The 13,821-nt window shown below is 42.3% G+C and overlaps 1 protein-coding gene across 1 annotated transcript in view; it reads left to right on the forward strand.

Annotated features, from left to right (window-relative positions):
• Positions 1-13,821, forward strand: part of LOC311116323 (uncharacterized protein) — a gene marked incomplete at both ends in the record, with an annotated part of 123,716 nt that overhangs the window by 80,278 nt on the left and 29,617 nt on the right. The window contains 4 exons of the mRNA XM_084191417.1: positions 116-160; positions 2,279-2,305; positions 5,948-6,001; positions 9,461-9,509. Of these exons, the coding sequence (XP_084047543.1) occupies positions 116-160; positions 2,279-2,305; positions 5,948-6,001; positions 9,461-9,509 (175 nt within the window). The remainder of the gene's footprint in view (positions 1-115; positions 161-2,278; positions 2,306-5,947; positions 6,002-9,460; positions 9,510-13,821) is intronic.

Genomic DNA, 13,821 nt, shown 5'->3' on the forward strand with positions numbered 1-13,821 from the left:
TTGTGTTCAATGTTATGGTAATATTGTTAGTTTCTCTATATTCAGATACCATGTAATCAGATACCATGTAATTATTGTGTTGAATGTTATGATGATAATACTAGTTTCTCCACAGAGTGGAGGAGCCATGTTAGGACCCCCTGGAGCACCAGGTGCACCTGTAAGTATTTCATCATCCATCATCCTACTGTCTCATAATCCTACTGTCTCATCATCCTACTGTCTCATCATCCTACTATCCCATCATCCTACTGTCTCATAATGCTACTGTCTCATCATCCAACTGTCTCATCATCCTACTGTCTCATCATCCTACTATCCCATCATCCTACTGTCTCATCATCCTACTGTCTCATCCTCCTACTGTCTCATAACCCTACTGTCTCATCACCCTACTGTCTCATCATCCTACTGTCTCATCATCCTACTGTCTCATAACCCTACTGTCTCATCATCCTACTGTCTCATCACCCTACTGTCTCATCATCCTACTGTCTCATCACCCGACTGTTACAACTTACTTTAAAGCAAACATACACAAACACACACACACACACACACACACACACACACACACACACACACACACACACACACACACAGATAGTTGCACGCACACACACACTGATTGGCTCAAACGCATTAAGAAGGAAAGACATTCCACAAATTAACTTTTAAGAAGGCACACCTGTTAATTGAAATGCATTCCAGGTGACTACCTCATGAAGCTGGTTGAGAGAATGCCAATAGTGTGCAAAGCTGTCATCAAGGCAAAGGGTGGCTATTTGAAGAATCTCAAATATAGAATTTGTTTAACACTTTTTTTGGTTACTACATGATTCCATATGTGTTATTTCATAGTTTTGATGTCTTCACTATTATTCTACAATGTAGAAAATAGAAAAACTATAGAAAAACCCTTGAATGAGTAGGTGTGTCCAACTTTTGAATGGTACTGTACATTCAGATCCTGTGTACTGTACTGTACTGTACCGTCAGGAACCAGACATGCATTCAGATCCTGTGTACTGTACTGTACTGTCAGGAACCAGACTTACATTCAGATCCTGTGTACGATACTGTCATCTCCTTCACTGACTCCAGCCCTCTTGTTAGACTCAGTCATGTTCTGTGAGAGCTCACTGCCAGGGAGAGACTGACAGAGAGACTGACACAGAGAGAGAGAGAGAGAGAGAGAGAGAGAGAGAGAGAGAGAGAGAGAGAGAGAGAGAGAGAGAGAGAGAGAGAGAGAGAGAGAGAGAGAGAGAGAGAGAGAGACTGAACACACTGTCTGAGGAGTGGCCTGACTCTCAAACAGCTGCCCCAGGACAATCCATCATCATTGAGATGCAGCAGTGTGTGTGTGAGCTGTTCTCTCTGCCATTGTGCCTATGTGGCGAGGTGTAGTGACCTGATTTACTTATCACAGCCACCGAGCTCTGCCCTTATCAGTCTGTCTGTAATCTACCTGCAGCCCTAGGAGACTTTACCTCTTCCTTCATAACAGACACACTCTCCGCTCATAGGACCCGCAGGGCTCCACAAAGAGAATTGAGAAACTCTTATCAACTGTTTTGCAAAAAAATACACTCACCCTCCTCTGCGCACAATGGGCAGCCTACCCAGGGACCACAGTGGAATCTCTGGGGAGCATTGCTCTGTGCTCTCTGTCTGTCTGTCTGTCTGTATCTAACATGCACAGGTAACTATTTGTAATGTCCACTTGTTAAATGTATTTTTCTTAAATGTAATATATTTAATGTAAATTGTAATAGTTTGTCATGTTTTTTTTAGGTCTGGGTTGGACACTAGGAAGATTAGATGACACCAATGGGGATCCTAATAAAACATTTTATTCAATTCATTCTAGAAGTATTAAGAAAAAATGAAAATGACAATTTCAAATAGAGAACAATGAAAGCAACAGGCTACAGAAAATTATTCCTCACCACAATATCTCCATTTTGGTCTCAATCCGATCAGATTTTGCTGTTCGATTTTTGTCTCTATATGTTTACATTTTTGCACGCTCTTAACTTTTATTGACAATAACTCTGACTTTATGACTATAACTGTATAACTGCCAGTGTATATAAACAGTACAGTCATATCCTTTATTAAACTTGACACTTACCAAAAGTAAAAGTAATTGATGCTAAAAGTCTTAACTACAAAAACGTTAACCCAGTTGAAAATCTCTTAAAAGATTTTATAAATTTCTTAAAAGGTCTTATGTAGTTGGAGTGATTGCCTTCCACTGTCTCTTCTTTCTGCATAGGGCCCCAAAGGAGATGAGGGAAGAGTGGTGAGTTGAAATCTTTTCATTCTAGGGAACATATTTGATTTGAAGTGTTTCTCACCTGTTTTCATATGCAGTCCAACAGAGCTGACAAGGGAGACTTAGCTGAGGGAGCTTTCCAACACACCTGGGTTCAAATACTATTCGAAATCATTTGAAGTACTTTATCTGGGCTTGATTGAGTTTGACTGGCAATGGAACCAATAGAAGGGTCGTAGAACTGCTAAACCCTCCCGTCCTGCACTGCAGACAGGCTAAAGCAAACGCTCAAAGTATTTGAAAGATTTCAAATAGTATTTGAACCCAGGTCTGTTCTCCAATACAGTCTCTATGGTTCACGTCAACATAAGTCCCTCCACTCTGGAGCTGGGAACACAAAATAATAGAATGATCACGTCTCCTCTTGCCAGAATCAAATGACTGTGCCATATTGTCTTGCCTGTGGGAGACCATGAACCCTCTCTGCTCTCTGTAATGTCTACTGTAATTCCCACGCGCGCACACACACACACACACGTGTGTGAGAACATGCACACACACTAAGAGAGTGAGAGAGACACACACACTGTCTCTCTCTCTCTCACACACTCACACACACACACACACACAGACTCTCTCAGACACACAAACACACACACACAAACACACACAGACTCTCTCAGACACACACACACACACACACACACACACACACACACACACACACACACACACACACACATTGAGGAATAGAAACAATTAAAATCCTCTCTTCTGGTATCAACTTGAATTCTCTGTCTCTCTCTCCATCCTCGTGGGGCCAATTGCATTTTTTATTGTTTTGCTGCGGTGCGATTTTTCACCGGGGATGTTAATTTGACATTTGAATAAATTGTGTGAGCTGCGGTTCCTGGTGCTGCGGCTCGGTCGGTGGAATTGCCCCAATCCATCTCGCGCGCACACACACACACACACACACACACACATAGCCAAGTGTCCCAATCCGTCTCACATACGCACATACACACACACACACAAACACACACACACAAACACACACACACACACACACACACAAAATTGCCACAATCCTTCTCGCCACAGCTGATCCCCGGCGGCGGTCCCGATCTGTCCCATTCCACTCTAAGCCACACTATGTTATTCATGACAATCTACATGTGACAATTACCTGCCCCATCCATCTATGTCAGAGCAGAGGAATAGCAGGCCTTGGTCCTACAGTAGAGTGTAATACCAGTTCTCCATGGTACATAGAGCAAGACCAGACCAATAGAAGGGGGAGAAGGGATGTGTATTTCTACTGTAGTAAAGGAGATAGACCAGACCAATAGAAGGGGGAGAAGGGATGTGTATTTCTACTGTAGTAAAGGAGATAGACCAGACCAATAGAAGGGGGAGAAGGGATGTGTATTTCTACAGTAAAGGAGATAGACCAGACCAATAGAAGGGGGAGAAGGGATGTGTATTTCTACAGTAGTAAAGGAGATAGACCAGACCAATAGAAGGGGGAGAAGGGATGTGTATTTCTACTGTAGTAAAGGAGATAGACCAGACCAATAGAATGGAGAGAAGGGATGTGTATTTCTACTGTAGTAAAGGAGATAGACCAGACCAATAGAAGGGGGAGAAGGGATGTGTATTTCTACAGTAAAGGAGATAGACCAGACCAATAGAAGGGGGAGAAGGGATGTGTATTTCTACAGTAGTAAAGGAGATAGACCAGACCAATAGAAGGGAGAGAAGGGATGTGTATTTCTACTGTAGTAAAGGAGATAGACCAGACCAATAGAAGGGGGAGAAGGGATGTGTATTTCTACAGTAGTAAAGGAGATAGACCAGACCAATAGAAGGGGGAGAAGGGATGTGTATTTCTACTGTAGTAAAGGAGATAGACCAGACCAATAGAAGAGGGAGAAGGGATGTGTATGTCTACTGTAGTAAAGGAGATAGACCAGACCAATAGAACGGAGAGAAGGGATGTGTATTTCTACTGTAGTAAAGGAGATAGACCAGACCAATAGAAGGGGGAGAAGGGATGTGTATTTCTACTGTAGTAAAGGAGGTAGACCAGACCAATAGAAGAGGGAGAAGGGATGTGTATTTCTACTGTAGTAAAGGAGATAGACCAGACCAATAGAACGGAGAGAAGGGATGTGTATTTCTACTGTAGTAAAGGAGATAGACCAGACCAATAGAAGGGGGAGAAGGGATGTGTATTTCTACTGTAGTAAAGGAGATAGACCAGACCAATAGAAGGGGGAGAAGGGATGTGTATTTCTACTGTAGTAAAGGAGATAGACCAGACCAATAGAACGGAGAGAAGGGATGTGTATTTCTACTGTAGTAAAGGAGATAGACCAGACCAATAGAAGGGGGAGAAGGGATGTGTATTTCTACTGTAGTAAAGGAGATAGACCAGACCAATAGAACGGAGAGAAGGGATGTGTATTTCTACTGTAGTAAAGGAGATAGACCAGACCAATAGAAAGGGGAGAAGGGATGTGTATTTCTACTGTAGTAAAGGAGATAGACCAGACCAATAGAAGGGGGAGAAGGGATGTGTATTTCTACTGTAGTAAAGGAGATAGACCAGACCAATAGAAGGGAGAGAAGGGATGTGTATTTCTACTGTAGTAAAGGAGATAGACCAGACCAATAGAAGAGGGAGAAGGGATGTGTATTTCTACAGTAGTAAAGGAGATAGACCAGACCAATAGAAGGGGGAGAAGGGATGTGTGTTTCTACAGTAGTAAAGGAGATAGACCAGACCAATAGAAGGGGGAGAAGGGATGTGTATTTCTACAGTAGTAAAGGAGATAGACCAGACCAATAGAAGGGGGAGAAGGGATGTGTATTTCTACAGTAGTAAAGGAGATAGACCAGACCAATAGAAGGGGGAGAAGGGATGTGTATTTCTACTGTAGTAAAGGAGATAGACCAGACCAATAGAAGGGGGAGAAGGGATGTGTATTTCTACTGTAGTAAAGGAGATAGACCAGACCAATAGAAGGGGGAGAAGGGATGTGTATTTCTACTGTAGTAAAGGAGAAAGCCCCAAATGAGCTGCTGACTGCCTACAATGAGAGATAGAGCTAAAGACTTAAAGACAGTAAAAACGTATCATTATCAGAGTCTACTGTTTTGAAAGCTGATCTCCTAAACCAACTGTACATGCCTTGTTCTCCATCATTAACTCCATACAGTCAGTTCTCTCTCTCTCTCTCTCTCTCTCTCTCTCTCTCTCTCTCTCTCTCTCTCTCTGTCTCTCTCTCTCTCTCTCTCTCTCTCTCTCTCTCTCTCTCTCTCTCTCTCTCTCTCTCTCTCTCTCTCTCTCTCTCTCTCTCTCTCTCTCTCTCTCTCTCTCTCTCTCTCTCTCTCTCTCTCTCTCTCTCTCTTTCTCTCTCTCTCTCTCTCTCTCTCTCTCTCTCTCTCTCTCTCTCTCTCTCTCTCTCTCTCTCTCTCTCTCTCTCTCTCTCCCCCCCTCTCTCTCTCTCTCTCTCTCTCTCTCTCTCTCTCTCTCTCTCTCTCTCTCCCTCTCTCTCTCTCTCTCTCTCTCTCTCTCTCTCTCTCTCTCTCTCTCTCTCTCTCTCTCTCTCTCTCTCTCTCTCTCCCTCTGTCCTAGACTAACTACTCTGTGTTATGTTCCAGGGAGATCCAGGAGCCATGGGTTTACCTGGACTAGAAGGACTACCTGGAGCCAAGGTAAGCCACGTACAGCCCACCTGTAGCCTTTTCACATGTCCTCATCCTGCATGACCTGACCAGATAACATTGATCATTATACCCCTAGCCTGCTAGTTATCCTTTTTCCACTACTGAGCTGAGCCAAGATGAACTGAGCTGCTCTGGCCTGGAAACCATCGTTTCTGAAACCGTGCTGAAAATAAATCAGAGCACAGTTACTGTAGGCCTGTGGTTCAGTTTAGCAAGACAGTGGGGAAAGTGGAATAGATACCATGACACTACCGTCAGTAACATACTGTAGCAGCCTGATGTAGAAGAGGTCAGGATGGTGGTTACTGCTCCATTTGTCTGTGTAACATCCCTCACACCTCTAGGTCTTAATCTAGATGTCAAGGCTAGCACGGGTTCTGTGTTTGTCCTTCTTTCAGGGAGCTGTCGTCAAAGAGTTATGGCGATATCGTTCAGACTCACACTCACCGCATATTACAGAGAAATGGCTAAGTGCTCAACACTGTTGCTTTTATTTTGACACTGAAGGTTAAGGAGAGTTTGTTTATGATAGATCCACAGCAACACTTCAGGAAGAGGTTATGTATGTCTGAGTAAAACTATATGGACTATAATAGAATAGTCTCAGAATGGGCTTTTAAAGACAAGTCCTAAGAGATGCGTAAACATAACCATGATGCTTCCCCATTTAACTTTTCTGTCTGTCTCTGTTCTTGCTTCAAACCTCATGGTGATTTGGTTTGTAGATGATATAGTTGTATAACTAGTTCTATGTCTATTTCAGTTATAAAATGAAGATGTGTCTTGTTCTGTAGGGTGAAGTGCTATAGGTTTGACTTACAGTGCCTTCGGAAAGTATTCAGACCCCTTGACTTTTTCCACATTTTGTTACGTTACAGACTTATTCTAAAATGGATTTTAAAAAAAAAACACACACACAATACCCCATAATGACAAAGCTAAAACAGGTTTTTAGACATTTTTACTAATTTACATAAGTATTCAGACCCTTTGCTATGAGACTTGAAATTGAGCTCAGTTGCATCCTGTTTTCATTGATCATCCTTGAGATGTTTCTACAACTTGATTGGAGTCCACCTGTGTTAAATTCAATTGATTGGACATGATTTGTAAAAGCCACACCTGTCTATATAAGGTCCCACAGTTGGCAGTGCATGTCAGAGCAAAAACCAAGCCATGAGGTCGAAGGGATTGTCCATAGAGCTCAGAGACTGGATTGTGTCGAGGCACAGATCTGGGGAAGGGTATCAAAATATTTCTGCAGCATTGAAGATCCCCAAGAACACAGTGGCCTCCATCATTCTTAAATGGAAGAAGTTTGGAACCACCAAGACTCTTCCTAGAGCTGGCCGCTCGGCCAAACTGGGCAATCGAGGGAGAAGGGCCTTGGTCAGGGAGGTGACCAAGAACCTGATGGTCACTCTGACAGAGCTCTAGAGTTCCTCTGTGGAGATGGGAGAACCTTCCAGAAGGACAACCATCTCTGCAGCACTCCACCAATCAGGCCTTCATGGTAGAGTGGCCAGACGGAAGCCACTCCTCAGTAAAAGGCACATGACAGCCCGCTTGACAGACCGCTTGCCAAAAGGCACCTAAAGACTCTCAGACCATGAGAAACAAGATTCTCTGGTCTGATGAAAGCAAGATTAAACTGTTTGGCCTGAATACCAATCATCACATCTGGAGGAAACCTGGCACCATCCCTACGGTGAAGCATGGTGGTGGCAGCATTATGCTGTGGGGATGTTTTTCAGCAGCAGGGACTTTGAGACTAGTCAAGATCGAGGCAAAGATGAACGGAGCAAAGTACAGAGAGATCCTTGATGAAAACCTGTTCCAGAGCGCTCAGGACCTCAGACTGGGGTGACAGTTCACCTTCCAACAGGACAACGACCGAAAGCACACAGCCAAGACAACACAGCAGTGGCTTCGGGACAATTCTCTGAATGTCCTTGAGTGGCCTAACCAGAGCCCGGACTTGAACCCGATCTAACATCTCTGGAGAGACCTGACAATAGCTGTGCAGCGACGCTCCCCATCCAACCTGACAGAGTTTGAGAGGATATGCAGAGAAGAATGGGAGAAACTCCCCAAATACAGGTGTGCCAAGCTTGTAGCATCATACCCAATAAGAAGAAGGCCCCTGTAGCTTAGTTGGTAGAGCATGGCGCTTGCAACGCCAGGGTTGTGGGTTTGTTTCCCACGGGGGCCCAGTATGAAAATGTATGCACTCACTAACTGTAAGTCGCTCTGGATAAGAGCGTCTGCTAAATGACTAAAATGTAAAAATGTAAGACTCGAGGCTGTAATCACTGCCAAAGGTGCTTCAACAAAGTACTGAGTAAAGGGTCTGAATACTTATGTAAATGTGATATTTCAGTTTTTTATTTTTAATACATTTGCTAAAATGTCTAAAAACCTGTTTTGCTTTTGTCATTATGGGGTATTGTATGTAGATTGATGAGGGGGAAAAAACAATTTAATCCATTTTAGAATAAGGCTGTAAAGTAACAAAATGTGGACAAAATCAAGGGGTCTGAATACTTTCCGAATGCACTGTACATACTGTAACAAGGCTGTATATTTCTATAGGTTTGAGTTCTATAAAAGGCTGTATGTTGCTATAGGTTTGAGTTGTATAAAAGGCTGTTTCTTGCTATAGGTTTGAGTTGTATAAAAGGCTGTTTCTTTCTATAGGTTTGAGTTCTATAAAAGGCTGTATCTTCCTATAGGTTTGAGTTGTATAAAAGGCTGTATGTTGCTATAGGTTTGAGTTGTATAAAAGGCTGTATGTTGCTATAGGTTTGAGTTGTATAAAAGGCTGTATCTCCCTATAGGTTTGAGTTGTATAAAAGGCTGTATGTTGCTATAGGTTTGAGTTGTATAAAAGGCTGTATGTTGCTATAGGTAAATGTATACCAAGGCTGTATGTTGCTATAGGTTTGAGTTGTATAAAAGGCTGTTTCTTTCTATAGGTTTGAGTTCTATAAAAGGCTGTATCTTCCTATAGGTTTGAGTTGTATAAAAGGCTGTATGTTGCTATAGGTTTGAGTTGTATAAAAGGCTGTATGTTGCTATAGGTTTGAGTTGTATAAAAGGCTGTATGTTGCTATAGGTAAATGTATACCAAGGCTGTATGTTGCTATAGGTAAATGTATACCAAGGCTGTATGTTGCTATAGGTAAATGTATACCAAGGCTGTATGTTGCTATAGGTAAATGTATACCAAGGCTGTATGTTGCTATAGGTAAATGTATACCAAGGCTGTATGTTGCTATAGGTAAATGTATACCAAGGCTGTATGTTGCTATAGGTAAATGTATACCAAGGCTGTATGTTGCTATAGGTAAATGTATACCAAGGCTGTATGTTGCTATAGGTAAATGTATACCAAGGCTGTATGTTGCTATAGGTAAATGTATACCAAGGCTGTATGTTGTCTTGTAGGGTGATCTGGGGATGCCTGGAACCCCTGGAATACCTGGACCTTCAGTAAGTACGACTTTTATTCATCTGCACACAACAGAAGGATGATGTGAACCTTCCATTTCTTCACGCTCTTTTGTTGCACTTTTATGACAAGGGTACATAAAACATGGTGGCTATCTGAGGAAATGAAAGACATGTCATGGACATGGACTTCCCAAACCTATAAGAAATGACACAGACAGAACACAGTTATACTGTAATAGTATCCCCAGTGAACGAAGCTTCATATGAACAGATGTACATTATCTCACAAAAGTGAGTACACCCCTCACATTTTTGTAAATATTTGATTATATCTTTTCATGTGACAACACTGAAGAAATGACACTTTGCTACAATGTAAAGTAGTGAGTGTACAGCTTGTATAACAGTGTAAATGTGCTGTCCCCTCAAAATAACTCAACACACAGCCATTAATGTCTAAACCACTGGCAACAAAAGTGAGTACACCCCTATGTGAAAATGTCCAAATTGGGCCCAATTAGCCATTTTCCCTCCCCGGTGTCATGTGACTCGTTAGTGTTACAAGGTCTCAGGTGTGAATGGGGAGCAGGTGTGTTAAATTTGGTATCAGCGCTCTCACACTCCCTCATACTGGTCACTGGAAGTTCAACATGGCACCTCATGGCAAAGAACTCTCTGAGGATCTGAAAAGAATAAGTGTCGCTCTACATAAAGATGGCCTGGGCTATAAGAAGATTGCCAAGACCCTGAAACTGAGCTGCAGCACGGTGGCCAAGACCATACAGCGGTTTAACAGGACAGGTTCCACTCAGAACAGGCCTCGCCATGGTCGACCAAAGAAGTTGAGTGCACGTGCTCAGCGTCATATCCAGAGGATGTCTTTGGGAAATAGACGTATGAGTGCTGCCAGCATTGCTGCAGAGGTTGAAGGGGTGGGGGGTCAGCCTGTCAGTGCTCAGACCATACGCCGCACACTGCATCAAATTGGTCTGCATGGCTGTCGTCCCAGAAGGAAGCCTCTTCTAAAGATGATGCACAAGAAAGCCCGCAAACAGTTTGCTGAAGATAAGCAGACGAAGGACATGGATTACTGGAACCATGTCCTGTGGTCTGATGAGACCAAGATAAACTTATTTGGTTCAGATGGTGTCAAGTGTGTGTGGCGGCAACCAGGTGAGGAGTACAAAGACAAGTGTGTCTTGCCTACAGTCAAGCATGGTGGTGGGAGTGTCATGGTCTGGGGCTGCCGGCACTGGGGAGCTACAGTTCATTGAGGGAACCGTGAATGCCAACATGTACTGTGACATACTGAAGCAGAGCATGATCCCCTCCCTTCGGAGACTGGGCCGCAGGGCAGTATTCCAACATGATAACGACCTCAAACACACCTCCAAGACGACCACTGCCTTGCTAAAGAAGCTGAGGGTAAAGGTGATGGACTGGCCAAGCATGTCTCCAGACCAAACCCTATTGAGCATCTGTGGGGCATCCTCAAACGGAAGGTGGAGGAGTGCAAGGTCTCTAACATCCACCAGCTCCGTGATGTCGTCATGGAGGAGTGGAAGAGGACTCCAGTGGCAACCTGTGAAGCTCTGGTGAAATCCATGCCCAAGAGGGTTAAGGCAGTGCTGGAAAATGATGGTGGCCACACAAAATATTGATACTTTGGGCCCAATTTGGACATTTTCACTTAGGGGTGTACTCACTTTTGTTGCCAGCGATTTAGACATTAATGGCTGTGTGTTGTGTTATTTTGAGGGGACAGCAAATTTACACTGTTATACAAGCTGTACAGTCACTACTTTACATTGTAGCAAAGTGTCATTTCTTCAGTGTTGTCACATGAAAAGATATACTCAAATATTTACAAAAATGTGAGGGGTGTACTCACTTTTGTGAGATACTGTAATACTATACCCAGTGAAAAGTCCTTCAGATGTAAACCCAGTGAACAGTACTTCAGATGTAAACCCAGTGAACAATCCTTCAGATGTAATACTATACCTAGTGAACAGTCCTTCAGATGTAATACTATACCCAGTGAACAGTCCTTCAGATGTAAACCCAGTGAACAGTACTTCAGATGTAAACCCAGTGAACAATCCTTCAGATGTAATACTATACCTAGTGAACAGTCCTTCAGATGTAATACTATACCCAGTGAACAGTCCTTCAGATGTAATACTATACCTAGTGAACAGTCCTTCAGATGTAATACTATACCCAGTGAACAGTCCTTCAGATGTAATACTATACCTAGTGAACAGTCCTTCAGATGTAATACTATACCCAGTGAACAGTCCTTCAGATGTAATACTATACCCAGTAAACAGTCCTTAAGATGTAATACTATACCTAGTGAACAGTCCTTCAGATGTAATACTATACCCAGTGAACAGTCCTTCAGATGTAATACTATACCCAGTGATCAGTCCTTCAGATGTAATACTATACCCAGTGAACAGTCCTTCAGATGTAAACCCAGTGAACAGTCCTTCAGATGTTAACCCAGTGAACAGTCCTTCAGATGTAATACTATACCCAGTGAACAGTCCTTCATATATAATAATATACCCAGTGAACAGTCCTTCAGATGTAATACTATACCTAGTGAAGAGTCCTTCAGATGTAATACTATACCCAGTGAACAGTACTTCAGATGTAATACTATACCCAGTGAACAGTACTTCAGATGTAATACTATACCCAGTGAACAGTACTTCAGATGTAATACTATACCCAGTGAACAGTACTTCAGATGTAATACTATACCCAGTGAACAGTACTTCAGATGTAATACTATACCCAGTGAACAGTACTTCAGATGTAATACTATACCCAGTGAACAGTACATCAGATGTAATACTATACCTAGTGAACGGTCCTTCAGATGTAATAATATACCCAGTGAACAGTCCTTCAGATGTAATACTATACCCAGTGATCAGTCCTTCAGATGTAATACTATACCCAGTGAACAGTACTTCAGATGTAAACCCAGTGAACAGTCCTTCAGATGTAATACTATACCCAGTGAACAGTCCTTCAGATGTAATACTATACCTAGTGAACAGTCCTTCAGATGTAATACTATACCCAGTGAACAGTCCTTCAGATGTAATACTATACCTAGTGAACAGTCCTTCAGATGTAAACCCAGTGAACAGTCCTTCAGATGTAAACCCAGTGAACAGTCCTTCAGATGTAAACCCAGTGAACAGGCTTTCAGATGTAATACTATACCCAGTGAACAGTCCTTCATATATAATACTATACCCAGTGAACAGTCCTTCAGATGAAGTACTATACCTAGTGAACAGTCCTTCAGATGTAAACCCAGTGAACAGTCCTTCAGATGTAATACTATACCCAGTGAACAGTCCTTCAGATGTAATACTATACCTAGTGAACAGTCCTTCAGATGTAATACTATACCCAGTGAACAGTCCTTCAGATGTAATACTATACCCAGTGAACAGTACTTCAGATGTAAACCCAGTGAACAGTCCTTCAGATGTAATACTATACCCAGTGAACAGTACTTCAGATGTAATACTATACCTAGTGAACAGTCCTTCAGATGTAATACTATACCCAGTGAACAGTACTTCAGATGTAATACTATACCTAGTGAACAGTCCTTCAGATGTAATACTATACCTACTGAACAGTCCTTCAGATGTAATACTATACCCAGTGAACAGTCCTTCAGATGTAATACTATACCTAGTGAACAGTCCTTCAGATGTAAACCCAGTGAACAGTCCTTCAGATGTAAACCCAGTGAACAGTCCTTCAGATGTAAACCAAGTAAACAGTCCTTCAGATGTAATACTATACCCAGTGAACAGTCCTTCAGATGTAATACTATACCCAGTAAACAGTCCTTCAGATGTAATACTATACCTAGTGAACAGTCCTTCAGATGTAATACTATACCCAGTGAACAGTCCTTCAGATGTAATACTATACCCAGTGATCAGTCCTTCAGATGTAATACTATACCCAGTGAACAGTCCTTCAGATGTAAACCCAGTGAACAGTCCTTCAGATGTAAACCCAGTGAACAGTCCTTCAGATGTAATACTATACCCAGTGAACAGTCCTTCATATATAATACTATACCCAGTGAACAGTCCTTCAGATGTAATACTATACCTAGTGAAGAGTCCTTCAGATGTAATACTATACCCAGTGAACAGTACTTCAGATGTAATACTATACCCAGTGAACAGTACTTTAGATGTAATACTATACCCAGTGAACAGTACTTCAGATGTAATACTATACCCAGTGAACAGTACTTCAGATGTAATACTATACCCAGTGAACAGTACTTCAGATGTAATACTATA

The sequence above is a fragment of the Coregonus lavaretus genome (assembly GCF_964263955.1).
Source record: "Coregonus lavaretus genome assembly, contig: HAP1_SCAFFOLD_584, whole genome shotgun sequence".
Classification (NCBI taxonomy): domain Eukaryota; kingdom Metazoa; phylum Chordata; class Actinopteri; order Salmoniformes; family Salmonidae; genus Coregonus; species Coregonus lavaretus.